Here is a 27,554-nt window from a genome sequence, read left to right as displayed (position 1 = left end):
GATTCTTGCCACTGGTTCCTTGCAGCTGTGACTCCCCAGGGTAAGAGGCAAAGAGCCACCAGGTCCCAGCTGAGGAAGCCCTGTGGTCAGCTCAGACAGGTGAGGACAAGATGATCTGGGGGTAATGACAAACATTTTGTACCCTGTCAATTTTTGAACCAATAATGTTTGAGTTGAAAGTCCCCATGGCAACCATATGTTCCAACCTCTTAGTTTTCAGAGAAGTAAGTTGAATCCCAGGCTGGGGGTGACCTTGTCTGCATCAGTGGCGCTGCTGCACCCAGGACCCACGCTGCCTACCATCTCCTTCTGTGGCAGCCTCTGTGTCTCAGCTCAGACCCAACCTCAGGACTCACTCACAGCCACTCTTACCTGCCTGGGACAGCATTGAGACCATGAGGAGGAAACACTCATGAATAATTATTATATGCCAAGTGCTGTGCTAAACTAAACATTCACCTGTTTTTATTTTTTCTCCATGACAACCTTCAACATTTACAAATAGGAAACAAGGGACATACAGCAATGGATGGGATGCCACAAGTCCCAGCAAGGTCATGGGCCAGCTCCAGAGCTCATGAGCCTTGCCAAGGGCCACCTGGCCTCCGCAGGGCTGCAAAGGCTGCTTGTGAAATCTGGCGTTTCTCTCAGGGCCTGGACATACACGTCCTGCCTCCTTTCTAATCAGTAAGGTGTTTTCTGCTTTTCTTTCTCTTTTTTTTAATTGTTGTGTCTTGCCAATTCTCTTGGCTCTTCCGTGTGAATACGAGAGTAAACACATACAGGACAACCTGTCCAGCTGCTCTCTCCCTCAGAAATTGTGTCCTCCACCCTTTCCTCCCCCAGTCATCCCCCTGGGTTTTCCAAGGAGAGTTGCTGTAGTAGTGATACAGGACCTTATCCACTGCCAGCACTGAAGGGCCAGAGGTGGCCCTTAGATGTGATGCCAGAGATGCATAGGTCCTCTCGCACTGTGATGCCAAAGCCACATGGTAAGGAGAGGAGGAAAAGGTGGTGGGCCGCCTTTTTTGGTGTTGCAGAGCTGCTGCACTAGGCAATCCTGTTGTGTGTGTAGTAAACCCTTCCAGGATTTCTGCTACCTGCTGACAAACTCGGTGCAACAGACACTGTTTTTCACCTTTACCAGGCATTGCCCACTGCTCTCCAAAGCCCAGGTGTAAAGAAATACTCCCAGCAGCAGCAGTGCAAGGGAGTCCTGTCGTCTCACAGCCTTGCCAAGACACACTATATTGATTACGATCAAATTTGACTGGGACAGGAAACCCGAACTAACAGGGGCTTAAACACGATAGACATTTATTCTCTCTGTGTAATGAAGTCCAGAGGGAAGTAGTCCAGGCTCGATATGGCGGCTCTGCCGTTCAGGATTCTCAGAGATGAGGCTCCCTCCCACCTACCACCACTCACCAGCTCCGGGGGGCAGCTGTCATCTCGTGGCCCCAGATGGCATCTGCGTTCCAGGCAGCAGAATGCAGAAAGGGAATTAGAGGGGAAAGGGCGTGTCCCCATGGATCATATTGGGCCAACCCCGATTGGCTCAGCTGCTTCTTCCTAAGGAAGGTTCCTGGCAGCTGCCATACAACACTTCCTCTCGTGGGCCAGGATTTCAACCACATGGTCAGGCCTCACTGTAAAGGGGGCTGCAAAGTAGGCATTGTCCTGGTGGGATGATTGCCCAGCCGAAAGTTTAATCACCATGGAGGAGACAGAGAAGCAAAATCAAAGGACAGCCTGAAGGTTCTGCCACCCCAGCGGGTGTTCTCTTATCTTTAATGTGATCATTTAATTCCCCAAATTCTAACAAGAATAAGCCTAACTTCATTCCAATTAGCCTGGCCAGGGCAGGGGGAGGGGTGCAGAAGAGGATGCATAGTGCTGTCTACTTCTCAGCATTGTGCTCACATAGCACCTTATAAATACTCTGCAAACTTTAATGTACTTTGCAAAACTAAGGAAGAACACATGAAAGGCACGTCAATGTTTACTAAGTAGTTTTATATTCATTGTTTTATATAACTTTCATGACAACCCTAAGACATGTGCTGGTTATCTGTCTTTTGTATGTACCCCTCTCCCATTCATTCTCCATCCATTCCCTGTTCTACAGCCTGGAGTCTAAGCTGTAAAGGCTGTATCCCCTATTCCCCTATGCTTTGGCTCTTTTTGCTTTTTAATTTATTATTATTATTTTTTGAGACAGAGTTTCACTCTTGATGCCCAGGCTGGAGTGCAATGACACGGTCTCGGCTTACTGCAACCTCCACCTCCTGGGTTCAAGCGATTCTCCTGCCTCAGCCTCCCAAGTGGCTGGGATTACAGGCATCAACCCATACCTGGCTAATTTTTGTATTTTTAGTAGAGACAGGGTTTCACCATGTTGGCCAGGCTGGTCTCAAACTCCTGACCTCAGATGATGCACCCCCACCTCGGCCTCCCAAAGTGCTGGGATTACAGACTTGAGCCACCGTGCCCAGCCTGTGCTTTGGCTCTGGTTGGATTCACCCCATAGGAAATAGCAGTGGGAATCAGAAGGGCAGAATGAGATAGACAGTGGTGTGCTCATAAATGGTTCACAACCAGCTCTCCAGAGGAAAAGCAGCCTAATTTGTAGTGGCATCTGCCAATTTCCATGCATAAATACTTCCACCATGGTGGATTTCAAGCTACTGACATCACTGAACATGGAATTGGGAAGAGATGTACATAACACATTCTGATACATCACAGGTTCAAAGTACTGGCCGCCCAGGCTCTATCCCTACCATGCCAGAATTTGGAAGGGGCTGTGTTTGTCTATTTATGTCCATAGCTCCTGCCGGGCAGCCCCTTCCCCACAGCCACAGTTCTCCCCGTTCACAGTGCCCTCTCCCTACTCCTTTGGCCCAGGGATAGATAGGCTTCCTGCTGTTGCTGGTCCCAGGAAGCTGCACCATTCCTTGTCAGTTCCTGTAACTCTGCCCACATCTCTGAGAGGAGACCCTTCATTACAGTCTCTTCTGTCACTGGTTTCACTGCAGGGATGCGGACTGAAACTGAAGCAGATGTTAGTAACTGTCGTACCTACAGACAAGGAAACTGAGCCTCCTCCATGAAGTGAAGTGACTCACCCACAGTCACACAGCTAATATATGGCAGAGCCCACAGCAGAACCCAGACGTACTGAGGCCAAGTTCAATGCCAGCATAAAACAGGTTTTGTTTTAATGCACTTGCTTGACGCCGTTAAATTATTGAGCAGTGATTTTATAAGAGGATTCCTTTTAATTCCCTTTCCTTAACCTGCACAAAACAGAGCCTGCTGAAATGCCTAGTGCTTCAACAAGGTGAACTCTTGTAGGCCAGGGGCCAAATGATGGACATCATGTGCCACCAACACCACACAGATGAAGGTGGTGGGCCAGGGCAGAGTTCTGGTTCTCCTGCACCCTAAGATGAAAGCTAAAGTCAGAAAGGAGGGAGGAAGACAATGACGACATTTAAAACCTAAAAACAGTGGCCATTTCCAACTCAGTATTTCACACACATTCACTTTGTCTCCACCAATGGAGCCGAAAATCTCTCAGAACTGAAACTTCATTTTCAAATATATTTCGCATCTCCTCTGTATTTAGTCTTATGCTCTGTTAGACCAGGTATATGACCGCTGGTGAAGGTATGTTCCAATTTTCTCCTTTTGAATGATTGTTTAAAATTCTAGCAAATTTGTCCAAGAAAATCAAAACTGAACAAAGAAACCTGGCCAGAAAAAATGAAATTCGACTTCTCTTCAGCTAGGATTTCTCAGCCACAGGTTGGAGTAGGGATGCTCATGGTGGCTGTTATTTTCAGAGGTTTAAATTACTGGGCTGTACTTTGTGACCCATCATTCTGAAACAAGTCCTGTAGCACTAAGGGTACTCAGATGACCAGGGCTGAGAACGCCCAAGGGTCAAGTTCGGTCCTGCCTCAAGCCTTTGCGCATGCTCGAACGTAGTGATCCAAAACCGCCAGCTAGGGACTGTCTGCAAAGACAACACTGAGCCAATCACTCCTTTAACAAATATCACTGCACATTTGCCATGTGTCATAGCACTAAGGCAATCACCAAAAATCAGTTCTTTATAAATAGCAAATCACGAATTTAGCAATACATTCAATGACCAGTACCTCAAAACTATTGATTAACCAAAAATTATTTTCACTGGACTACCTACAACATTTACAGCAAATTGTTTTGTCCAGTGTATTTTTTGACATGACAGTTTTTGTGTACTTTGAATTTTAAGTCTTTTTTCTTAAAGATAGTGCAGGGTAAATGCGCCTGTGTCTTCCATGCATTTCCAGGGCAGCACGCCACTCCTCGTTTTAATGATTTGCTGTCTTTTGCAGGAGAGGAAGTGGTAGAATTAGGGAGACTTTGCAGGAATGTTCTCACGTGCGTGTCTGCACATGCCTACCCACAAGTCCACCCACAAACACTCAGCTGCCACCTATGCAGGCATGTTACAGTTTGTCGGTCTACCAAATGAAAGATTCATTTTCATGTTTACGTCTGCAAATCCTGGACAATTAAACATGCATATGAGGAAGGCCAATCCATTTATATGTAAAATGTTGACCATCTAAGAAATACTCAGGTATCTTAACTATAAAGCACATTTTGGGCTCACCTTGTAAGGGTGAATCTGGATTCTTTCTACAAATAACAACCAAATTGAAGTGACTCAGCTGCATTTATTTATTATGATACATGATACATATGGTACTAGTAGAAATTGTCATGAATATACAGCACATTTGTATGCTGCCATCTTGAAAAGTATTCAGGCATCTATAACATAAAGCACGTTTTTTGTTACCCTATGTTGCAAACTATATGGAAAATCAACTGTATCTCTCTTGCTCATACTCAAGGGAACAATTCCTGGATCAAGACAAGAAAGACAAAACCAATTGAAAGATAAGAAGGATAAGTTGGCCCACTAGAACTCTTTCTTTTCTTTTCTTTTCTATTTTTTTTTTTTGAGATGGAGTTTCACTCTTGTTGCCCAGGCTGGAGTGCAATGGCGTGATCTCAGCTCACTGCAACCTCTGCCTCCCAGGTACAAGCGATTCTCCTATCTCAGCCTCCCAAATAGCTCAGATTACAGGCATGCACCACCACCACGCCTGGCTATTTTTTTTTTTTTTTTTTTGTATTTAGTAGAGACGGGGTTTCACCATGTTAGTCAGGCTGGTTTTGAACCCCTGACCTCAGGTGATCCACCCGCCTCGGCCTCCCAAAGTGCTGGGATTGCAGGCATGTGCCACCAGGCCTGGTTAGAACATCTATTAAATTGAAAGGTAGAAACTAACCATAATATTTACAAAACTTCTTGACTCTGCTGATGCTCATGACGCCCCAAATTCAAATTTCACAAGACATTGTCATTGTAATGACTGAATTGTTGACATCCTTGCCAAAACAGGAATTGCTGTAACCTGTCCAAATCATATCTAGAAAAGCTTTTGGTTAATTGATAACTTGGAGAATTGGTCACCCAAAGAAGTGCTGTGACCTAGGAAATTGTACTGGATACAGTGACAGGCACAGTAAATACAGTCACTGACCTCATGAAGCTGAGGTAAGGGAGATAGACATTATTGCACAAATAATTGGTATGACTGTGAGAGGTCCAGGGTGCTCCAGGAGCCTGTGACAGTGAATGAATGTGAAAGGTGATGAAGAAATGAAGAATGACATCAGCAAACCAAGGAAGATGGAGAGTGTCCCAGGCAGATGGACTGACTGCTGCAGCCCTGATGTTGGGAGGAGCTTGGCTCACTCAAGAACCCAAGAGGAGGCTGGGCGCGGTGGCTCACACCCATAATCCCAGCACTTTGGGAGGCAAGGCCGGCAGATCACAAGGTCAGGAGATCAAGACCCTCCTGGCCAACATGGTGACACCCTGTCTCTGCTAAAAATGCCAAAATCGGCTGGACCTGGTGGCGGGCACCTGTAATCTCAGCTACTTGGGGGGCTGAGGCAGGAGAATCGCTTGAACCCGGGAGGCGGAGGTTGCAGTGAGCTGAGATCACACCACTGCACTCCAGCCTGGTGACAGAGCTAGACTCCATCTCAAAAAAAAAAAAAAAAAAAAAAAAAGAACCTAAGAGGAGGCTGGAGGGGGGCTTTGATGCCACCGAGAAGGGCATGGGTGAGAGCCAGGCTGGAGGAAGGACCAGGGAGGCAGATCATTCAGGCAGCCCGAGAAATGTGGACAGGCACCTTGCCCTCTGTCACCTGGACCAACTGACATGTCAGTAGGAGGCAGAGACACAGGGGATGGGCGACAACAACAACAAAATCAGTTGGGAGCTTTGGCCTTTTGAAAAAACCACCTTAGAAATAAGACTCACGCTAAAATATAGCAGGTGTGTTGAGCATATTTGTTCTTTCTCTAAATTCCAAGAAAGGTGGAAATATTTAGTTGGATTTCTGTTTCTCCACTTGTTGGGAGTTTTATTCCTATTTCCACTTCTGTGTTTCAATGTTTGTTGAGGTTTACATGAAGACTTTATGCTATTGTTTTCACCCCCTGGAAAGACAGCTGCTTTTGTCCTCTCGCAATTTGAACGGGCTAGTCCTCCGAAAACACAGACTAAAAGACAGCAGTAATTACATGTGTGGTTCAAAATGAAGAGCACTAAAATGGAAAATGCCAGCCTCTAGAATCGTCAAGCAAAATGGCAAAATAAATATCTATTTTTCAGCTGAAGAGAAAATGAACAGTGTCTTAGAACATGACAGGAAGTTGATCTCTACCCCACACAGGGACAGAATTAGGGCAGGCAGGGTTCCTAAACGAAGAAGAGATCCGCAGGCCTTTTAAAAACCTCTCTTATCCTCTTATTTTGTACTATAAAACATAATGGAGATTTCATCAACTTGGCAGGAAATCGCAAGCTCATAAAAGAGCCTTGTTACAAAGATAATAATAAGACAAAGTCATAAAAGGCAGACTTGGGCTGAGTGCTGGCTTTAGGCTTCACTTTCTCCAACTCTACAGGGATCCAGGGTTCATCAACTCAGTTAATCGTGTGGATGGCCACCAATACAATGTGTCCTTTCTTGATCTTGCTCTTTGTTCACATTCCAGGGCATTTTTGCCAGTGGGGTGTGCCTTGGAAAGGCGAACGGGAAATGTACAACACATTGAGCCTTACCATGTTGCCTTCTGCACACTCAGCTGAGTCAACGATACCGTAACGGAGAGCCAATAGGGCTGCCATCAAAGCCCGTCTAGACACTTCCCTTCACTCCAGGGATGACTGGCTGGTTCTTTGTTGCCATCAGCCTCCCCTCTGGCTTCAGTGCATCTTGTCACCAAAACATCAGCTGTCTTTTTCTTTTCCTACCCCTCTCATGTTTGCCTTGGCTGTAAGGTAAGGGAACCCTCCTGCGAGGACCTCCCTGCTCCAGTTGTGGACCTGGGACTAGCAGCTTCAATATCACCTGGGAATCTATTAGAAATGCAGGATCTCAGGCCCCAACCAGACCTACTAAATCACAATCTGTGCTTCAACAAGATCATCCAGGTGATTCATGCGCTCATTAAAGATTGAGAAGCATCTCCTTATAGAATCGGGAGACGCACCTGGGCTGTGTCTATGTCAATACCACCTCTCTTCTTCTAAGGGAAGGACAACGGATTGCCAGTGCCCCTTGGGTACATTTGACCTTGCACCTGCAGATAAGCACTGAAGCCTTTTCTCAACCTGCTACCTTTTATTGGACAGCGGTTACTGTACTGCTCAACTTTTAAAGATTCAGAAGCCAAAGTCAGGGACCAAAAGAGTGAGTTTGCACTGTGTTTACCTACAAGGTTTTCCCTAAGGAGCTCAAAAGCTTTCTAGACTGTACCATACCCACCTTCCTGTGTGCCTGATATGCAAGTAGGGAAGTGGATAATGTTTTCCCCTGGAGGATCCTGAGACATGCTGTTTCTTTGCAGAGTTACATAAACATGTTGCAGTGTGGCTGTCTTAATGTTTAATTTAGATTGCTGCCCCATTGATTCAACTGTGGCTCAGGCACATGAGAGTAAACCAAATTCATGGTTTTGCCATGCCACGGTCCAGTCGTTTTGACTGTACAAGAACGACCACATAAGGGCTGTGCGCCTAATTAAACACTTAGTCAATAACCCACTCCCTCTGGACTGAGTCATTTGCTTTATCCATTGCGGAAACGAGATCAAGCTGGGCAGTGAATGTGGGTAATTCATGCAGGAAGAACACATTTAAGGTGAGGGTGGATTGATTGGAATTAGTTATTTCAGACAGCAGAGCGAGAGAGACTGAGAGAGAGAGAGACTGTGTGTGAGTGTACGTGTGCATTCCCTCCCAAAGTGATTCCAATATTCCTTTACAAACAGCAAGGCAAGGTCAAGTCCAGCCTCCAGGCGTGCAAGTACATGTGGGGACTATTTAGTGCCAGCATCCCAATGTGGAGGTGTTGATGCTACCGTGCTGGGCCCAGAGATCTGGGGACAGAGTCTGTCATTGGTATGCACACAGCTCACTACTGTATGATTTTTTTAAGTAATTTGATGCATCTAATTGTTCTGCGGTGAGATAAGAACATTTCATTTTATCTGAAGTCACAAGACAGCTTATTGACCGCACTGTCTTACTGGTACAGCACATAATAGCATTGTTAGGGGAAATGTCAGCGAAGTCACTGAAGGGTGGAAAAACATGAAATCAAATTTCTCACATGACAATAGCCCAAATATTCACTGGGCTCTTGCTTCCACCGAATGTGGCTGAGGCTTCTTTTCAGGCTGATTTGTTTCGCCACGGTACAGTGTCCATCCAGCCAACCCAACCAGCAGCCACACATTTTAGCAAGTCCTCCACGCTTCCTCCTCCCAGGAAGAGGTCTGCACACTCTTCCCTATGCTTTACCAGTCTCTTTGCAGAGAATTCATTTTCATAACATCCCGAGCGTCCTAAGACTTCATGTGTATTCTTTCATCAGCCATCTGCTAGGGGAGATGCATCCATAAGACATCTTCCTTCACTGGCATAATTAAAAGAGATTCTCTCCCTTCGAATGTTGTGTTACATTTATATTCAAAGTTATTTTGCTCTCTCTCTGCCCTTGCCCTCAAGGAATTGTGGGAATTCAAGTTAATAGGCTTTTAATGGTTCTGTGATAACTGTGATTATAAACTGTGAATCAGATCAGGGGGAGCATCCAAGTTCAGCTGCATCTCACGCAAAAAGACACCACCATTGCTTTTGATCCTCAGTGGAGATTTGGTTTTCAATGTTCAGACACCACTAGCCTTGGGAAAAAAAAAAAAAGAAGAAGAAAGGTACCTCATTTGCTTTGCAATTGCTTTGATAACAATTTTAAAGCTTTTAACTACACATTCTCCTTTTGATATGTTAGTGGTATTTAGAAACACATCCTGTTGCTAAAAATTAAATTTCAAAGTCTACGATTGTATTTCCTGCTTCCTTTTTGAGGGGAAGATGCTAGGTTTATTTAAAACACATGCAACATGTTGGACACACACACACACACACACACACACACACACACACACTGCCTTCAACCTTTCACCACCAAATATTTAGAAATAAATTTTTACTGTGTTCTCTGAACATATAATTACTGCTTTGAGGCTAGTTAATGAAAATATACTTTTCTTTGAAACATGTTGGCTTTACTAAATGAGCCTGTCCTTGTGAGTCCATAGATTAATCGATTGTGAGCCTCCTTAAAAAAAGAGGCATTCTGATCATTGTTGCCAGATGTCTCAAGAAAGCCTGCCAGGCTGGGGCTAGAAACGCAGCCTTAAAATAGTAGGCACGTAATTGTACCATCAGCCAATTAGGGCCCTGAGAGCAAATTAGCACTCACTCCCATTGGCCAGAATAGCTATGACTTTTGCGTGGCCGGCCCAGGGACATTCCGGCAAGCATCTCCTACTTTGGCCAATTGTTGCTGGCATCTGAAAAGGCCACAATAAATGATTGGCCCTCAATTTTAAAAAGCTGCTTTGCTGAAACACCTCAGCTCACTTCCCAGGAAAATCCTTATGGCCATTTCTAGAGACCAAGCCACTGTCTAGACAAATTAACCTGTGCAGTTGGAATACGTAGTTCTGAATGGCAGGGCCCTTGCTAACACTGGCCTTTGGAGAGAAGGTCTTGCTGTCACGTAGGGAAGTCCTTACCTACAGGCCCTCCTTCAGGGATTGTCCAGTAGAAAACCCACGAGATCAAAAGCTGAGTAATTGAGGGACAGACGCACTGCCTTCTTGAATAAGCACTGTCTCAAATTGGAGACTGCATTCACCCCAATGTAAAGAGACATTTGAATGAGAAGCAGTGGGAAGGAATAGACACTGAAAGACCAGTTCGTCTGTAAAGAACAAAGAGCCGCTGTAGCAGGAAGTCTCACCTACAGAGGTTGGCTCTCACTTTAGGCACTGTTCACTGGAGCTGCCAGGCCTGGCATTAGGACAAAGAATTAAGAAATTACTATTGGCAGCAAAAAGTAATTGGATAGCAATGGCTCCCAAAAAGCCTTACAAATATCCATATCTTATGATCCAGCAATTCTACTCCTGAGAATTTACCCCAAGAAAATACCCAAGTATTTGCACAAAGATTTATCCCTAAGTATGCTCATTACAGCATTTGTTAGGGAAAAAAATGGAAACAATTTATAGTAATCCTCCCCTTATCCGAGGGAGAGATGCTCCAAGACCCCAGTGGATGCCTAAAACCGCGCATAGTACAGACCATCCCAACATAGAATGATTCCACTTGTGAGTTTTCAACTTTTCAGTGGTGCAAAAGTGATACCCAGACAGTAGGCTCCTGGACTTACGATGGTGTTCAACCTAAGATATGTTAAATTTACAATAAGTTTATCTAGATGTAACCCCATTGTAAGTCAAGGAACATCTGTTTATACTACTTTCTTTTCTATACATACATACTATACATTCTATACATACATGTGATAAAGTTTAACTTATAAATTAGACACGGTAAGATATTAAAAACAGCTAATAATAAAACGGAACAACTATAACAATATACTATAGTAAAAATTACATGAATGTGTTTTTTCTCTCTGTCAAAATACTGTAATATTTTTGGACCACAATTGACCTTGAGTAACTAAAACTGCAGAATTTAAAAGAAAAGTAAATACATAAATAGAATAATCCTTTTTGTAAATATATATCCACATATTATGGGAAAACTGCAGATTACACAAATATTTTAGAATTATTTGTTTCTTTTTTCTTCATTGAGTGTTTCCAAATTTCCATAAGGAACATATTTGTATTGTGGTCAGAAACAAAATTTGACGAATTTTTTTAAAAGAAGGTATGGCAAACCAAGTAATGTATGATCAATGTCTTGCAGCAATTCAAGACCCAGACAATTGGAAGGATGTATAAATTAAGCTACAAAACACAGAGAACTAGTGATGGTCTGCAAAGAATAGAGACGACCAGACTGGCTTACAGTCAAATCATAAATTTGCATGTGTTCCAAAAAAGTGTTCTACCGGCAATCCTCCAAATTGTATCAGGTGCTTAAAATACCACAGTGCATAATAGGTGATCTCTATTCAAGGGTTCAAATCCTGACCGAGGAATGCATCCACATTTCCACAGAAGCACTGTCATTCCACCCTGTGGCGGGCAGAGAAGCTCTCCTGTCAGCTCCTATGGAATCCACTTTAATAAGACTTGCATTATGGAATGTGAAATCATAGAAAGCTTAAAGAATGCTGAGACATGATGCTTGGCCTCACCCCAGACTCTTAAGAGGGAAGCCTTACAGTCAAACAATGAGTAATAATAAAGCTCCAAGTTCCAGTAAAATTCCTGATAAGATCTTTAAGCAGGAAGGCCATGACCAGCTGAAGTGTCTTTATGGGTTCCTCTAAACACAGTCGTGAAATTTTCAAAGCTTCCACCCTCAGGAATCAGACTCAAAAGAAATGAATTTGTGTGTGTGTGTGTGTGTGTGTGTGTGTGTGTGTGTGTTACATATAAATCTTCTCCATTATTGAAAGTTTTTGTCACGATTTCTTTAGTATCCAGTGTTAATTTTTACAGTAAATAGCCTGACAGATTCTTACCTAAGGGGTTAAGGCAGGTCCCAAGGGCACTGGCCAAGTGATCCAGACCAGGGTTGGGTCACAGGGGCCAGATCTGAATTTACAGGGCAGTCACGGGAGACTTGGAGGCAGGAGGAACTGGGTGCATGGACGCCATTTGGGGCTTGCCTCTCCAGCATCCAGCATCCCTGTTTTTCCAACAATAACTGTCTCTCCATCTCCCCTCACTGTCATTCCATATGGCTTAGGTGGAGTTGATTCTGCCCTTGCTCCAATACCAGCCAATCAGAGCAGCCCATTCCCCTGGCAGTAATGTTTGCTTCTGCCGTGGGTACATGACCCAAATCAGAGCGAATTAAACTCTGTTCTAGACTCTTATTTGGGCAGAGAATCTCAATCTTTCCTGACAGATTTGAATCTAAAAGCACATGGGCTGGCATTTCTGCTGCCACCTTCCCACGCCCATGCCTTGAGAATGAGGCCAACTCTTGGAGAAGGCTGTGGGAGGAGCTGAGGGGTCTTGGGTCCTGGCAACTTGAGCTGAACCTGCACCTGAACCCGGCAGTACCTCTGAACCTTTCTGCACATGAACCAATAAAGTTTCCTTCTTGCTGTTAAGAGGGAATGAAGATTGAGGGAGAAACTAGGAAAGAAAGAAGACTTGGCCTCCCAGGCTGAGTGTGAGAGGATGCTATGGAGATGTGCCATACTGGACAAGTTTCTTTCCAGTGGGAAAGAGAGAGATGGGGCCACTGGAGGGCAGAGGGAAAGAAAAAAAATAGGCTCTGCTCTCCCAGGATCAGAGACTCCTACCAGAGTCCAGGCTAAAGCTTCCAAAGCCCGGGACCACATGCCTCTCCCTGACCCATGTTTCTGACCCATCCCCTGCTGTCCACCAATGCTGGGCGTGTCTCAATCCTCTACCATGCGTAGCCTGCCTCTGCAAGACCAGGTCTCCTGGTATCTGCTGTCTCCAGGAGAGCAGGTGGGAAGCTGAGCCCCAATGTGGGTGGGGAGAGGAGAGGGGGAATTCCAACTCCCTGGTCCCTGTGGACCCTCCAACCTCAACCCACCCACTTTGGGCTTCATGTCACCCGCAAAGCACCATTGTTTCTCCTGGGAAAGGACTTCTTTTGGAAAATCCCGGGGCCTTCATGACAGCCCCACCGCTAATCCTATAATTTCAGCTTTCCCTCCACCTGGCATAGACAGACCAGATGCACACCTCAGGGACCAAGTGACCCCTTCTTGTCCTGAGTGTAGTTTCCTTTTTGTTGACAAGACCAGCTCCTCTGTTACCCACGGGGCCCGGTCCTTCCCTTTAAGGTCTGACAGGCATGGTAAGGAAGTTATGAAAACTTTGGAAAAGCAAAAGGCAAAGGCCCCACCAATTCAATTTCATAGAATAAAATTGATAAGTTCCATATTCAGTATATTCCCTTAATCATCCCCATATCAGTATCATTCATATGCAATTGTTTATTTTTCTGTTAAAAATCAGCATTCTCATCTGGCAACTTTGTTGACCACGTTTTCTGGATTTCAGTGCACTTGGACGCTTCAGTCTGAAAAAATTGCTAACCTCTGTTTTAACCCAATCTCCAGTGCAGTAAAACAATTTTTAAAAAGCACACTCAGAATAATTTGTTATTATTATATAAGTCATACTTGAAAACAAAACTCACCTGAATGCTAATGCCTCACTATTTCTTTAGACAGCAGGAAAATTTTCCAACACTTACAAAGTAAACAGCAGGCCAGGCGCAGTGGCTCACGCCTGTAATCTCAGCACTTTGGGAGGCCAAGGTGGGCGGATCACATGAGGCCAGGAGCTCAAGACCAGCCTGGCCAACATGGCGAAACCCTGTCTCTACTAAAAATACAAAAATTAGCCAGGTGTAGTGGTGCACGCCTGTAATCCCAGCTACTCGGGAGGCTGAGGCACAAGAATCATTTGAACCTGGGAAGTGGAAGTTGCAGTGAGCCGAGATCACACCACTGCACTCCAGCCTAGGCAACAGGAGACTCAGAAAAGAAAGGAGGAAGGGAGGGAGGGAGGGAGGAAGGGAGGAAGGGGAAGGAAGGAAAAGAAGGGAAGGAAGGGAAGGAAGGGAAAGAAAGAAGGAAAGAAAAAGAAGGAGGGAAGGAAGGAAGAAAGGAAGGAAGGAAGGAACGAAGGAAGGAGGGAAGGAGGGAGGGAGGGAAGGAAGAAAGGAAGGGAGGAAGGGGAAGGAAGGAAAAGAAGGGAAGGAAGGGAAAGAAAGAAGGAAAGAAAAAGAAGGAGGGAAGGAAGGAAGGGAGGAAGGAAAAAAGAAAGAAAAGAGAGACAGAAAGACAGAAAGAAAGAAAAGTGAAAGAAAGAAGAGAAAGAAAAAGAAAGAAAGAAAGAAAAGAAGGAAGGAAGGAAAGAAAGAAGAGAACAAAAAAGAAAAGAAAAGGAAAAGAAAAGAAAAAAGAAAAGAAAAGAAAAGAAAAAAGCAAGCAAGCAGCCAAAGCCCTGGGAACCCATCGAGGAATGGCCCTGGAGGCAGAGTTACCCTCAGGTAAGAGCACAAGCTTTGGAGGTAGCCAGCCTGGTTTTGCACCCTAGCACTGCCACTTTTTAGACGTGCCATACTGGGCAAGTTATTTAACCTTTTCATGCATCAGCTTCTCATCTATAAATGATAGTGCCTAGGTGGGAATGCAGTGGTGGTTGAAGAAAGAAGGAGAAAAGGGCCTAGGACATCAGAAATGGGTAGGATTAGAGCTGGGGGTGCGGTACAGCTCGGAGGCTCTGGAAGTGAGTCCTGGATTCAGGGCTTTGAGACACGAGAGGAGGCTATGGCAGAGGCACACGTTCTCTGTGCAAATCCAAGGAGCCCACCAGGAAGGCCCCGAATTCCCATTACTGGCGTATCCACTGACTCTTGCAGGTCCTGACCTTGGAGGCTGCCTCTCGCTCTCATTTTTTCTGCTCAGACACCTACAGCTGTGTTGGTAGCTGTCCTTCTACCGGCTTGGGAGTAGGGGAGCACAGCCAGGGGTCACGTAGCTAGGAATGAGGGTGAAGAGGGGTGCTATGGAGAAGGGGTCTCAAGTACTAAATTGAAGCCGGGAAGGCTCAAAGGCAAAGATGGATTCTCTACAGCTCTGATGGAAAGCCTTGCTCCAATCTGAATTCTGTTCTTCCAAGAAAAATCACAAGCAATGACAGGCTCTTTAATATGGGTTCCAGCCACAGGCCAGAGATGAAACGTCGCTGAACCAGTGTGAGGAAAAGAATGGCAGGCAGATGTCTTCTTTTTCCGCACACAGACTGTGATCACCTCTCCACAAGGTCATCCCAGAACACCAAGGACAGTCCAGATACCTCCTGGCTCTCCTCAGTAATGGACAGAAGCAGTGGTGCAGATAATCGGCCCAAATGGCGGGTAATCCAAAAGCCATTTCTATTTGGCCTTGGGAGAAGCTTCTGTGCTCGTTCTGAGTATGGGTGTGTGTGAGCCTCCCTGCCAGGTCCATGTGCACAGTGAGGCTGCTCTCAGGAAAGGTGTCCTCCTGCTGGCAGCAGGGGCCGTGGGTACTGGCAGGGAGCTGGCAATGGAGAGGGCAGTTCAGGAAGAAAAGGGTGCAGGTGGGCTCCATTTGGCCTCCTTCCTTGGTCCATTCTCATCTTCCTGGGCCCTGCGGATGCATGGCCTGGGCTCCTTTGCCCTCTGGCTTTCAAGCTGGTTTGCGCTATAAGAGATGGAGCAGAGAAAGGAGAGGAAGGCCAGGATCTTTCTTCCCTGCTTCCTTCTGGCTCTGGCATCCAGTGCAGTCTTGCTCGTCATCTCCGCTTCCCTCTGCTTCTTCCCAGGCTCCCGTTCTCCCTGGGTTCCAGGAACACCATCTCCTTCCTCGTCCCTTCCATCCCAGGGAAGGTAAGAGAACTTTCATTCAATAGAGAAAACACTGTTTTTTTAACCAAAGCTATGTGGGAGTGGGGACTGGGAGTGTATGTAGAAAGGTGGGGAGTTGATTACGGTTAAGTCCTTGTCTATCTAATTTACCGTGCCTAGAAGTAAAAAGATAATGTAAGAACAGACACATCAAAAAATAGCTGCCCAGAACTGAACAGAAGGACTTGAATAGATGTTTATACACCTATGTTCATAACAGCATCATTTACAGTAGCCACAGGCAGAAGAAAACTAAATGTCCATCGACAGATGAAGAGAAACAAAATGTTACATATAAAAACAATAGAATATTATTCAACCTTAAAAAGGAATGAAATTCTGTACCATGTGGATGAAGCTCAAGGACACTAGGCTAAGTGAAGTAAGCCAGTCTCAAAAGGACAAATATCGTATGATTCCACTTACATGAGACACCTAAAACAGGCAAATTTATAGCGACAAAAAGTAGAGTAGTGGTTACCAGGCCCTGGGGACAAAGGGGAATGGGGAGTTATTGGTTAATGGGGACAGAGTTTCTGTTTATGAAGATGAAGGCATTCTGGAGATGGATAGTGGTGATGATTGCATGACATCGTAGATGTACTTAATGTTAGTGAATTGAACACTTAAAACAGTCAAAGTGGTTTAAAACATAGCTGTGTAAGAATACTATTTAAAGTTACGGTGACTGTCAGGATCAGCCGTGGAGAGGGGTTGTGAGTGCTTACCACCAGTAAGTGATACTCGGGGGCTGGAGGAATACTGCAAGAGAATGCTGCCTTTCACTGCAATCCTTTCAGTGCTATTTTACTTTAGAGGCACAGTTAACACTGATACGGTGCTTACGACGTGCCAGGCATGCTTTGCACACTTACATATATGCTCATTTAATCCTCCTATCAATGCCATGATGCGGTAGCGGTACCTGTGAGGATCTGCATTTTGCAGAAAAGGAAACGGAGATACTCACGTCGGTAAGGCCTCCATCTCAGGCAGGCTGCCCAGAGGCCCTGCTCTTAATCATCCTACTTTGCTGCCTCTTGTGCACATATATGACTGGGATGAAAGAAAAAAAATTAATTTTAAAAATATGCTGCAGTGAATATCCTTGTATACATATTTTATTAGCCTGTATGAGGATATCAGACTCCTAAAAGTGAAATAACCTCAATTTTTACAACAGACAAAACATGGCATTCAATTCATCATGTGGATATAAAAACTATTAGAACACTGATATTGACATTATACTCATTTTATTATGGAATTGAAGCACAGAAGCAAAAAGACTTTTCTTTGTATTCATGATTTTTAACAGGTCTCCTGGTTCTTCTAGCCCCTCTAATTTCCTCTCATCTCTCCTGTAACAACAATGATCAGAATGATACCTGAGGAATAAACCATAAGAAAAATGAGCATTGAGAGGGTAAATCAAGCTTCCTTTAGAAAGAGGGGAAAATAATTTTGCAGTTGCGAAACATGTTGAAATATTATTTTTACAGTGAAAACAGTTACATCACAAGTTTAAATTACATTTCCATTTGAAATGGAGTCGATTTGCACCACCTACTGGAATATACAGCTCCATATAATCAGAGGTTTAAAATTACAAAACCACTTTTAAGAATTCAGAGTTACATTTCTAGTTATCTTTAAGAGACCAGCTCCTTTGACATGTTGGAAATGCCAAACACTAATTTACTTCAGGGACTATTTTCTAAAACAAACTCTCTTCAGAAGCCAAATTTAATCATCTAGCTAAATTAACAAATTGTACAACTGCTTATGAAAATAAAATGATTAAGCCAAATACATCAACCAAACAGATACAAATGTAAATTAGAAGCAAAACTGAAATCAATATACATTATCAGTTGCTAAATCACTATTGAAAAACAGAATTCAAGCAGACAACTGGAAAATGACAGGAAACGTAAGGCAAACAGGATAATAAACAGAACATAACTCAACATTAATTTAAAAAGAACTCACCCAATGAAAATTTGATAGTGTTTACATCCAAAGTAATAATCTTTGTCATGGCTTAATTACAGCCTGAACATCAATATACAAAGTATTCATATTTAGGCTCTTTGGCATTTTAAAGGAAACCCTAACAAAAATTTTCATTTTTTTATGACAAACAACTCCAAGCAATAAATTTCTCAATATATAATAGCAACATTTATTATTATATAATTGACAAGAATTCATAGAAAAAAATTACATCTACAGTATCTGCTACTCTAGATGAAATTGCTTTAGAATAGAAGCCTAAATATATTACATTTTAATTTCTTGAAACCTATTATAGCATTTCACTTATTTTATGGGTATTTTGTCTGAAAATTGATTTTATTTTTATATGTCAACTAAATTAGATGTCAACTAAATTAACTGAAGCATAAAATATGCTGGCAAGATATATTTACAAATACACACCACAAAATGCTGTGCAAGTAACAAGAACCTTATTTAAAGTCACAGGCACACAAAGACGTGGGCAGAGTGGCCAACTGATCCACAGTCCTCCTTGTGGTTGCAAGTGATTTGTGTATGACAAGCCTGTTTTCAGTGACAAATGTCAGATGCAAGGTTGCTAGAGGGTTTGCCTTTCTCATTTTAGTTCACTGCTTGTGTGATTTCATTTCTAAAGTTCTCATCTACATTGGAAAGCTTGGATTGTTTCATTTCTACCAAGTAAGCAGGCAGGTACCTTTCTCCAGGTATCACCTCCATGGCTTATCTCACCAATTCCATGGGGATGGCTCCTACATATTTTAACTGCAGCCCCAATCTCTCCCTCTCTCCCTTTTTTTTTTTTTTTTTTTGAGAGTGAGTCTCACTCTGTCGCCCAGGCCAGAGTGCAGTTGCGTCAATCTCAGCTCACTGCGACCTCTACATCCTGGGTTCAAGCGATTCTTCTGCCTCAGCCTCCCGAGTAGCTGGGATTACAGGCACCCGCCACCATACCCAGCTAATTTTCGTATTTTAGTAGAGATGGGGTTTCACCATGTTGGCCAGGCTGGTCTCGAACTCCTGATCTCAAGTGATTCACCCACCTCGACCTCCCAAAGTGCTGGGATTACAGGCGTGAGCCGCCATGCCCGGCCCCAACCTCTTTTCATAGCTTGGCAGTACATGCTTGTTTCTACTTGCTGCCCTCTCAGATGTCCCAAAGGCATCTCAAAATGCACGTCCCAAAGCCAGCTCATGACCTCCCCAGACTTCAGTCCTCATCCTCTCAGTGTCCCCAGCTCATCCATCCCATTTGATATGATTTGGCTCTGTGTCCCCACCCAAATCTCATCTAGAATTGTAATCCCTACCTATCAAGGGAGGGACCTGGCAGAAGGTGATTGGATCATGGGGGCAGTTTCTCTCATGCTGTTCTCGTGATAGTGAGTTCTCATGAGATCTGATGGTTTTTAAAGTGTGGCAGCCCCCACCCCCTCTCTCCTGCTGCCATGTAAGACATGCCTTGCTTCCCCTTTGCCTTCTGCCATGACTGTAAGTTTCCTGAGGCCTCCCTCACCATACAGAACCGTGAGTCAATTAAAACTCTTTTCTTTATAAATGACCCAGTCTCAGATAGTTATTTATAGCAGTGTGAAAACGGACTAATACATGGTTCATCCAACTAGATATGCCTGGTACCTACTTTCCTCCTCATTCCTAACCCAATCCATACCCAAAGCCCTGGCCATCTGACTTTCTACATCCCCCTGAAGCCTGTCTGCCTCACTCCATCTCCTCCTCTCCCCTACTATTCCAAAGAATTATCAGGTCTAACGGAATCAACCTAAATGCCCACCAATGACAGATCAGATTTAAAAATCTGGTACATATTCACCACGGAATACTATGCAGCCATAAAAATGGAATGAGCTCATGGCTTTTGTGGGAACACAGATGGAGCTAAAGGCAAATTATTATTCTTAGCAAATTAATGGAGGAACAGAAAACCAAATATTGCATGTTCTCACTTATAAGTGGGAGCTAAATGGGCCAGGTGTGGTGGCTCACGCCTGTAATCTCAGCACTTTGGGAGGCCAAGGCGGGCGGATCATGAGGTCAGGAGATCAAGACCACCCTGGCTAACAAGGTGAAACCGCGTCTCTACCAAAAATACAAACAAATTAGCTGGGCGTGGTAGTGGGCGCCTGTAGTCCCAGCTACTCGGGAGGCTGAGGCAGGAGAATGGCGTGAACCTGGGAGGCGGAGCTTGCAGTGAGCCGAGATGGCAACACTGCCGTCCAGCCTGGGCAACGGAGCAAGACTCCCTCTCAAAAAAAAAAAAAAAAAAAAAAAAAGTAGGAGCTAAATGATAAGAACTTATGAATACAATGAAGGAAACAGCAGAAAAGGTAACTATTGGGTACTGGGCTTAATACCTGGATGATAAAATAATCTGTACAACAAACCCAGTGACATGCATTAACCTGTGTAACAAATCTTTACATGTACCCTCAAACCTAAAAGTTAAAAAAAAACACAATACTGTTATCAGAAAACATTAATTCTTTAATATTATCAAATGTCTATTTAATATTTACATATTTCACATTGCTTTGAGTGTCTAATATTTTGCTTTTCTAAAAAAAAAAAACAAAAAACAAACAAACAAGCAAAAGGGAAAAAGAACAGGTTTAGCCTGGACTGATTTAGTAGTCTGGTCTAGCCTCATTGCCCCGATCATGTGACCCCTGGCTAAAAGCCTTTTACTGTGCATAGACCTAGTTTCTTAGTAAGGCCACAGAGGGGCCGGGCGCGGTGGCTCACGCCAGTAATCCCAGCACTTTGGGAGGCCGAGGTGGGCAGATCACAAGGTCAGGAGATCGAGACCATCCTGGCTAACACAGTGAAACCCCGTCTCTACTAAAAATACAAAAAAATTAGCCGGGCGTGGTAGCCGGTGCCTGTAGTCCCAGCTCCTCGGGAGGCTGAGGCAGGAGAATGGCGTGAACCCAGGAGGCGAAGCTTGCAGTGAGCCGAGATCGCGCCACTGCACTCCAGCCTGGGTGACAGAGAGAGACTCTGTCTAAAAAAAAAAAAAAAAAGTAAGGCCACAGAGGCCCTTCCTGATCTGGTGCCCACTGCCTGTCCAGCCCAACTCACACCTGAGCCCCACGTCCGCTTAGCTTTTCACACCTCACTCTGGCTGTGCTCTCCACTGCTGCTAGGACTTTGCCCCCAGTTTTCTCTCTGCCTGAAATTCTCTTCCCTTTTCTTCTTTGCAAAGTTACCTCCTCCTAACTTTCCTGACTGAGTCAACTCAGAGTTGCAAATTTACATTTTAGGGGACACTGATTTGAAAGTCTGTGTGCCCCTACTAGACGGTTTTTACTCACCTTTGTGTTCCCAGCACCCAGCACATGACCTGCACATAGGAAAATATGGAATGATTCACTCAGACCAGAGCCAGAGAGGTGCCTGCCCTGGGCTCCATGAGGCTGTGGCTCCACTCTGGCCCTCCTCTGACCACCACTTCCCACGTAGGGTGAGAAGACAGGTGCACCTGGAGCTCCAGGGAACTGGCCCAAATGGCTCCAAGCCTGCTTTTAGGGCCTGTCCCCAAGAGGACTTGGCATACACACCCCAACCCAGAGGGGTGGCCAAGGGACAGCTGTTATAAAGGCAAGAGCATATAACATATTTAATAGCTTCCAAGGGGCAGCTGTTATGAAGGTGTATTTATCAAGGAAGGAGGCTAGAACAGATTTTCTTTAATAATGAGTTAGCTTAATCTACAAAAACTTCAACTATTTGGACATACGCTATTCAGACCTCCATGTGCAGTTTTCCAAAAGCCCTGCAAATGTTAGCACAGAGTTTTTGGCTTCACAAGTATCTGAGAATAAACTTTATATCAACACTTATATCGAGATGATTCCCTGTGTCCCTTCTGAAATCTGAGTTCAAAAGAGAATTGACTCTTAAAAAAGTCAATACGATTCCCCGGCCGGGCGCCGTGGTTCACGCCTGTAATCCCAGCACTTTGGGAGGCCGAGGCGGGCAGATCACAAGGTCAAGAGATCGAGACCATCCTGGCTAACACGGTGAAATCCCATCTCTACTAAAAATGCAAAAAAATTAGCCAGCATAGTGGCAGGCGCCTGTAATCCCAGCTACTTGGGAGGCTCAGGCAGGAGAATGGTGTGAACCTGGGAGGTGGAGCTTGCAGTGAGCCGAGATCGTGCCACTGTACTCCAGCCTGGGCAACAGAGCAAGACTCTGTCTCAAAAAAAAAAAAGTCAATACGCTTCCCCAAACTCACTGATAATCATAATCAATGGGGGGGGCTGGAAGAGAGCAGGGATAAAATATTGAAGCCATTCAGTACGAAAAGCATGTTCCAAGATAATTATATGACACCAAAATACTGAAAAAAAAAATGTCATTTGGGTAGTGGAACCATGAATTTCCTTGCCTTTTCACATTTTACTAATTTGAGTTTTCCTTAATAAATATGCTTAAATTTGTAATGAGAATCTTATCCTTTTGAAAAATCAAGCTACCATTCCATTTCACGTATAGAATATGAACATTTTGCCTGAGTCTGTCACCTTTGTTACCCCTCGTGTGAAAGCAGTGCTAGGAATTTTCTGTCTATATATTTGCTTTGCTAGAGGCAAAAACAGTGTATTTTCAGAGCACAGTGGAAAAGGAATATGGCTTAACTTCCATTTTATGTAGTGAGAGTCATGGACATACTTCATTTATAGGTTTGAACAATGTGGTGCCTGGCTGGTGGACCTGGAGTCCACTGGATTTTAGACAGCTACCTGCATTTTCTTTTATTACCCCTACTACCTAATTTCCATTAGGCCCACTTTGATTTCCTTTCAGTTTCCTAATTGGGGTCTGGAGTTTTTTTTAATAGCCATACTTCTAGAAATCCAGTTTTCTTTTTCCTTAGAAATAATAATTGTTTAGTTATTAAGCTAGAAAAAGCCCAAGGGTTTCTTTGAGAGCCCAATTGCCTACCTCCCCCACCCCAGATCCCCCATGGGGCCCCTTGCACCATGTGTCCTTGCTGCTAGGCTTGCCTGTCCCCCACTGCCATTCCCACCTGCACACTTCAGTGTTTTGCAGTCACCGTCCCACTGTCTGCCCAGGTTTCCAAGTCCCTCTCCAATGCCTCAGGCTTCACGACCCTTCCTGATCCTCTTCCACTGTCACCATTCCCAGCCCAGTGTTTGTCATACCTTGTAACCTCCGCCACACCTTGTACCTTTCCTTTCCCAGTGGCCACATTCTGCCTTTCCTGAGTGAATACTTGCCCTGGTCTGCGTCCCACACCCAGAACTAGAGCACTGAACCCTGTAGGCCAGAAACCATGTTTTACTGATATGTTGAATGCAGCACTGAGCCGAGGACTCAATAATTAACTGTTGAATTGAACTAAATTAAGCATACCTTGTTTGGTCAATCTGACCATTTCTCTCAAAATTACTTAGAACTCTTTCTTGAGAAATGTCTTTTCCTAGCCAACCCGGCAGTCTGACTTAAGACAATGATTGACAGACAGAAGAACGTGGCCAGAAAAAAATGCAACAGAGAGGATTAAGTGAAACATAACTAGGGATGAGCTACTTTTGATAATAATCTGGAGCGGGGATGAAAGTAGGGAAGACGGACTTAGACTGCCCATGTGTTGATCGCTGTTGATGGTGGGTGATGGTGATAGGTCATGGGGGTTCCTTTTACTGTTCTCTCTACTTAGGTTTACATTGAAAACTTTTTGTGATGAAAAGATTTGAAGACGACAGGAGACGGAGAAGCACCAGCTGGTCTGCAGACTCCGAGGAGGTCCCAGGAAGAGGTATAAAGGAAGGAGTCTGAGACATGGGTCTTCCTCCCTGTGGGTACCATCCCTTCCTGTGGCAGCACCTCGATCCCCCCAACCCCAGTCATTTATATGGACCTGGCACTCAGATCTTTCACCCGTATAATGCCCCCCCAGGCTCTCCCTCTTGGGTAGTGCCCTATGTCCTAGGATATTCCCAGATGAGAATGGGACCCCTTAGGTAGAGCTGTGTGCTCTGCCTCACCTAATCCAGCTGGCAACCCCCATAGGTGTCATCCACTAAATCTTCCGGGACAGGAAAGCCCTGTGATACCTCTTACATCACAGCAAACAGAGCCCCACACCAAGAAAAGGGCTGCCCACACCTCACAGAGCCATGTTAGTGGACATTTCTCCGCTCTGCAAGCCTTCCTGCGCAGTGGAGGCCAGTGCAGACCATCCTCTGCCCAGAACAGCTGCATCCTAAATGACCCCTCAGAGAGCCCTCCGGATGGCCGCCTCTCCCACAGGCCCCTGCAATCACATAAAAAACACTCACTGCAGCCAAGATGCACAAAGCACGGTACCGATTTCATCCTCAGGTTTTTCCAAAACAAATCATAAACCCACACCAATTATGTCCAATCAGCTTTATGGATAAAGAAGCCTGAGACTCTCCAACAGGAGAGCTTGAGTTTCCCTTCTCACTCTTGTGCTGGGTGTCCTTTTCCTACCTCCAGACCATCACAAGGATACCTGTAATGTAGATGAGGCCAGTCCTTTTGCCCAGTGTTGACAGACAAGAGGAAGATTCCAGGGAGAAATGCCGCAGCAGCAAATGAATATGAATGATGCTTTTCCACTTTGTGCTTATAAAATGGCTTTTGTACCAGAATCTCAAAGCTCTCCAGGAAGCAAGGCTTTGAATGGGACTTTCATGAGTGGTGGGAGCTTCCCAAGTCATTTGTGATAAGAAAGAACAAAAGTCCAGGCACTTTTAAAATGCAATATTCTTGCCTTCTGGGTAGTAAACAAAGTGTGCAGATGGATAATGACATCTGTGGATTCTGGCTCCACTTCCTAGAGAGAAAAAAAACATGTAAATAAATATGTAAAAAATTGTCATATGTGGATGACACCCTTGGTTCATCCAGTAGTTACCATTCTGCCCAACATTCACGAGCAATGGATTCTATTACTGGGTCCCTTGTGACTGCATTACACTGAGAAAGTAAAATATATTTCTCTTCAATGCCTGGGGGAAGATAAATGTTATAGAAATGTTTAGTAAAAAGATCCAGTCAGTGGCTTTGACACTTGATGCTTTTGCACTAAGCAATGCTGTCCTTTTGTTCTCTCCACTGGAAGCCTCCTTGTAAATGTTTAATAGCTAAATGATTCACCAGGGTCTGCAAAGGTCAGGCCCTTAACTGGAAAGGCAGAGGGGAACTCACAAGCAGTCTCTATCAGATTGATTAGAAGGTTCATTTGAGAATTCTTTCCTTCTCATCCTTAGCTTAAGGTACACATGCAGCATGAATAACTGCCTGGGCTCCAGCCACCGACATGCCTGAAGAGCAGACATTAGTGACTTTGAAACTCTTCCTAGGATTCATTTAGGGTATTAATCAGCTTCAGAGGAAAACTCACGAAGACTCTAAGAACAATTCTAAGAACAATGCAAAAGTGATACCTAGCAGAGACAGTCTACCCTTGCAGTCACTTGCATTATATCCCAAAAGTCAATGCTAAGAGTTTGCAAAAGAATTTGAGTTCATCAGGTGTCTAGAAGATAATAAATTCCTTGAAATGCAGTCGAAATAGTTTCAATAACTTCAAATACACTGCCTGTTATGAATCTACAGAGCAGCAATTAAATAATTCAGTTAATGATTAAATGTCAGATAGCTATAACCAAGGGTGTCTTGCTATTACACTGAAAAATTGCATATTAAGATTTTGTTGGGGTGCAGAAAATGATTCCCCAAAATGTAGTGTTTTGGCATGCAGAGTACTTTGAAAATTGGAAGGTTTTAGAAATAAATCTTAGACCCAAGCTCTCTTTCTGACTTTCCTTACCTCCTTGTTTCTCTGATCCTCTTTCTAAAAGCACCTGGAGGGACTGGACTGACTCTCTGGAATTTTCTTATCTAACAGAGCTTCTTTTCAAAAAAAAAAAAAAAAAGGGCAATTGTCTTAAGACCCCCCCCATCTTTAGGAATCTCATCAAATGACCAGGAAAGAAAAGAGATGGAGTTGTCACTATACCCAGATAGACTACTCATCTATTCTCGAGGGCAGGTCTGACAACCTTTGTGCAAGGTAACGTCTCACTCCTCACCTTCCCAACACCTCCCCCAGAGCTCAGAGGAACTTTTGTCATTTACTCCTACACACCTCATCCCTGCCTTCCCTATGAAGAGAGGGTGAACAGGCATCTGGACCCTGCTGGGTTATTGGCCATTACTCTTCTGCAATTCCCCGTGGTATGCGTATTAAAATAAACGCATGCCTTTTCTCCTGTTGCTCTGCCTTTTTCAGTTCATTTTCAGCAAATCTTCAGAGGGTGAAAGGGGAAGCTTTTCTTCTTTGTCCCTACATTTTGCATTGTCTTATACCTTGACATTTTTCTACTCTTGTCAAGTTAAACTGTAAAGCAAAATATAGATCACTAGCTAATTATTTGTGAGTTAAAAAGTAGCTAGCATTTGGTTTGGGGTACCACAGTGTGTCTAATATAGGCTATAAACATTTTTTATCATTCACCATTTCCGGTTGAGTAAAGTGACTCACAGTTGTAGTCCTACCTATTCAGGAGGCTGAGGCAGGAGGATCACTTAAGCCCAGGAAGGAGTTCAAGTCCAGCCTGGGCACTCTCTAAAAATATTAAAAAAAAATTCTGAACATGCAACCCCCCAATATATATTTATTTGTAAATGATATACTGTCACTAATACATTGAAATTAAACAAGTAGAAAACAATGTAACATTTTAATTTATTGAGTGCAAATTAGTTCTATTTTCATTAATAGTTTTTAAAAGAGCAAAATGGCTGAATAGGCTTCTTTTATTTTTGAGCATCTTTGTTGAAAACTTTGTGGCATAACAGTTTGAGGTCTCCTTCCAAGTCAAGTTTATTTTAAAATGTGGTTTTAATGGCTGTCATCACTTAAAATACCTCAAAAGATAAGCAAGCCTACTTGAAAAAATTACACGGTCTCAGGGTTTACTAAATCAAACTGCTCATTTCAGTTGTATGCAAAAATCATGCACAGGTTTTAACTGAAATTTAATTAGTTAAATTTCCATCTTCTTTGAAGTCCATCAGTCTTTTTCATAACAAACCAATTAAACACTATCAAGGAATAACTCAGAGATTTTTAGTTAGTTGTTTTATATGCAATTTGTTTACTTGTACAAGAAGAAAGGTCAATAGACTGTTGTCATGGAACAAAATTAAGAACAGGATGTGTAACAGATAGGAGAGAGAAAAACCTGCTGGCAGCCTGGGAATCGTGAATCTTGCAGGCATATTTTTGGGGTAAACAAATCAGTTGGCGGCTGATAAAGAGATCAGTCTGGGCGTTCTGGGTAGGACAACTAGTATCAAAGAAAACAATTAAGTGTGGACAGATTTTTCGAACCCCCTGACGGTGTGGCTGAGGAGCATATGAGGCTTGCTGCCTCTGGACGAGCTCTGCTG

The 27,554-nt window shown here is 44.0% G+C and overlaps 1 protein-coding gene and 1 long non-coding RNA gene across 7 annotated transcripts in view; one reads left to right on the top strand and one right to left on the bottom strand.

The window, feature by feature from the left end:
• The first annotated feature begins 3 nt into the window (after positions 1 to 3).
• LOC131383014 (uncharacterized) lies at positions 4 to 26,833 on the top strand. Its single transcript, XR_009212680.1, has 5 exons — positions 4 to 99; positions 3,039 to 3,212; positions 15,980 to 16,043; positions 23,788 to 23,886; positions 24,141 to 26,833. It is a non-coding gene; the product is annotated as an uncharacterized LOC131383014 (long non-coding RNA).
• Positions 17,301 to 27,554, bottom strand: part of LOC116482193 (uncharacterized) — a 55,975-nt gene continuing 45,721 nt past the window's right edge. For 4 of the 6 annotated variants that reach the window (XR_009212675.1, XR_009212673.1, XR_009212674.1 and 1 more), the window contains 2 exons: positions 24,607 to 24,930; positions 17,301 to 17,449 (listed from right to left, as the gene is read on the bottom strand). Coding sequence is in view for 1 of the 6 variants with exons in the window: in XM_058435905.1 (XP_058291888.1) it covers positions 24,144 to 24,384; positions 24,585 to 24,814 (471 nt within the window). In the remaining 5 variants the exon portion in view is untranslated. Of the gene's footprint in view, positions 17,450 to 21,412; positions 21,442 to 23,269; positions 24,385 to 24,584; positions 24,931 to 27,554 lie in introns of all 6 variants that reach the window. The other 2 variants (XM_058435905.1, XR_009212676.1) reach the window with 2 other exon arrangements.

The sequence above is a fragment of the Hylobates moloch genome, unplaced genomic scaffold (genome assembly GCF_009828535.3).
Source record: "Hylobates moloch isolate HMO894 unplaced genomic scaffold, HMol_V3 SCAFFOLD_3, whole genome shotgun sequence".
NCBI lineage: Eukaryota > Metazoa > Chordata > Mammalia > Primates > Hylobatidae > Hylobates > Hylobates moloch.
Note: the sequence above shows the minus strand (reverse complement) of the source record. Positions and strands in the feature narration are given on the sequence as shown.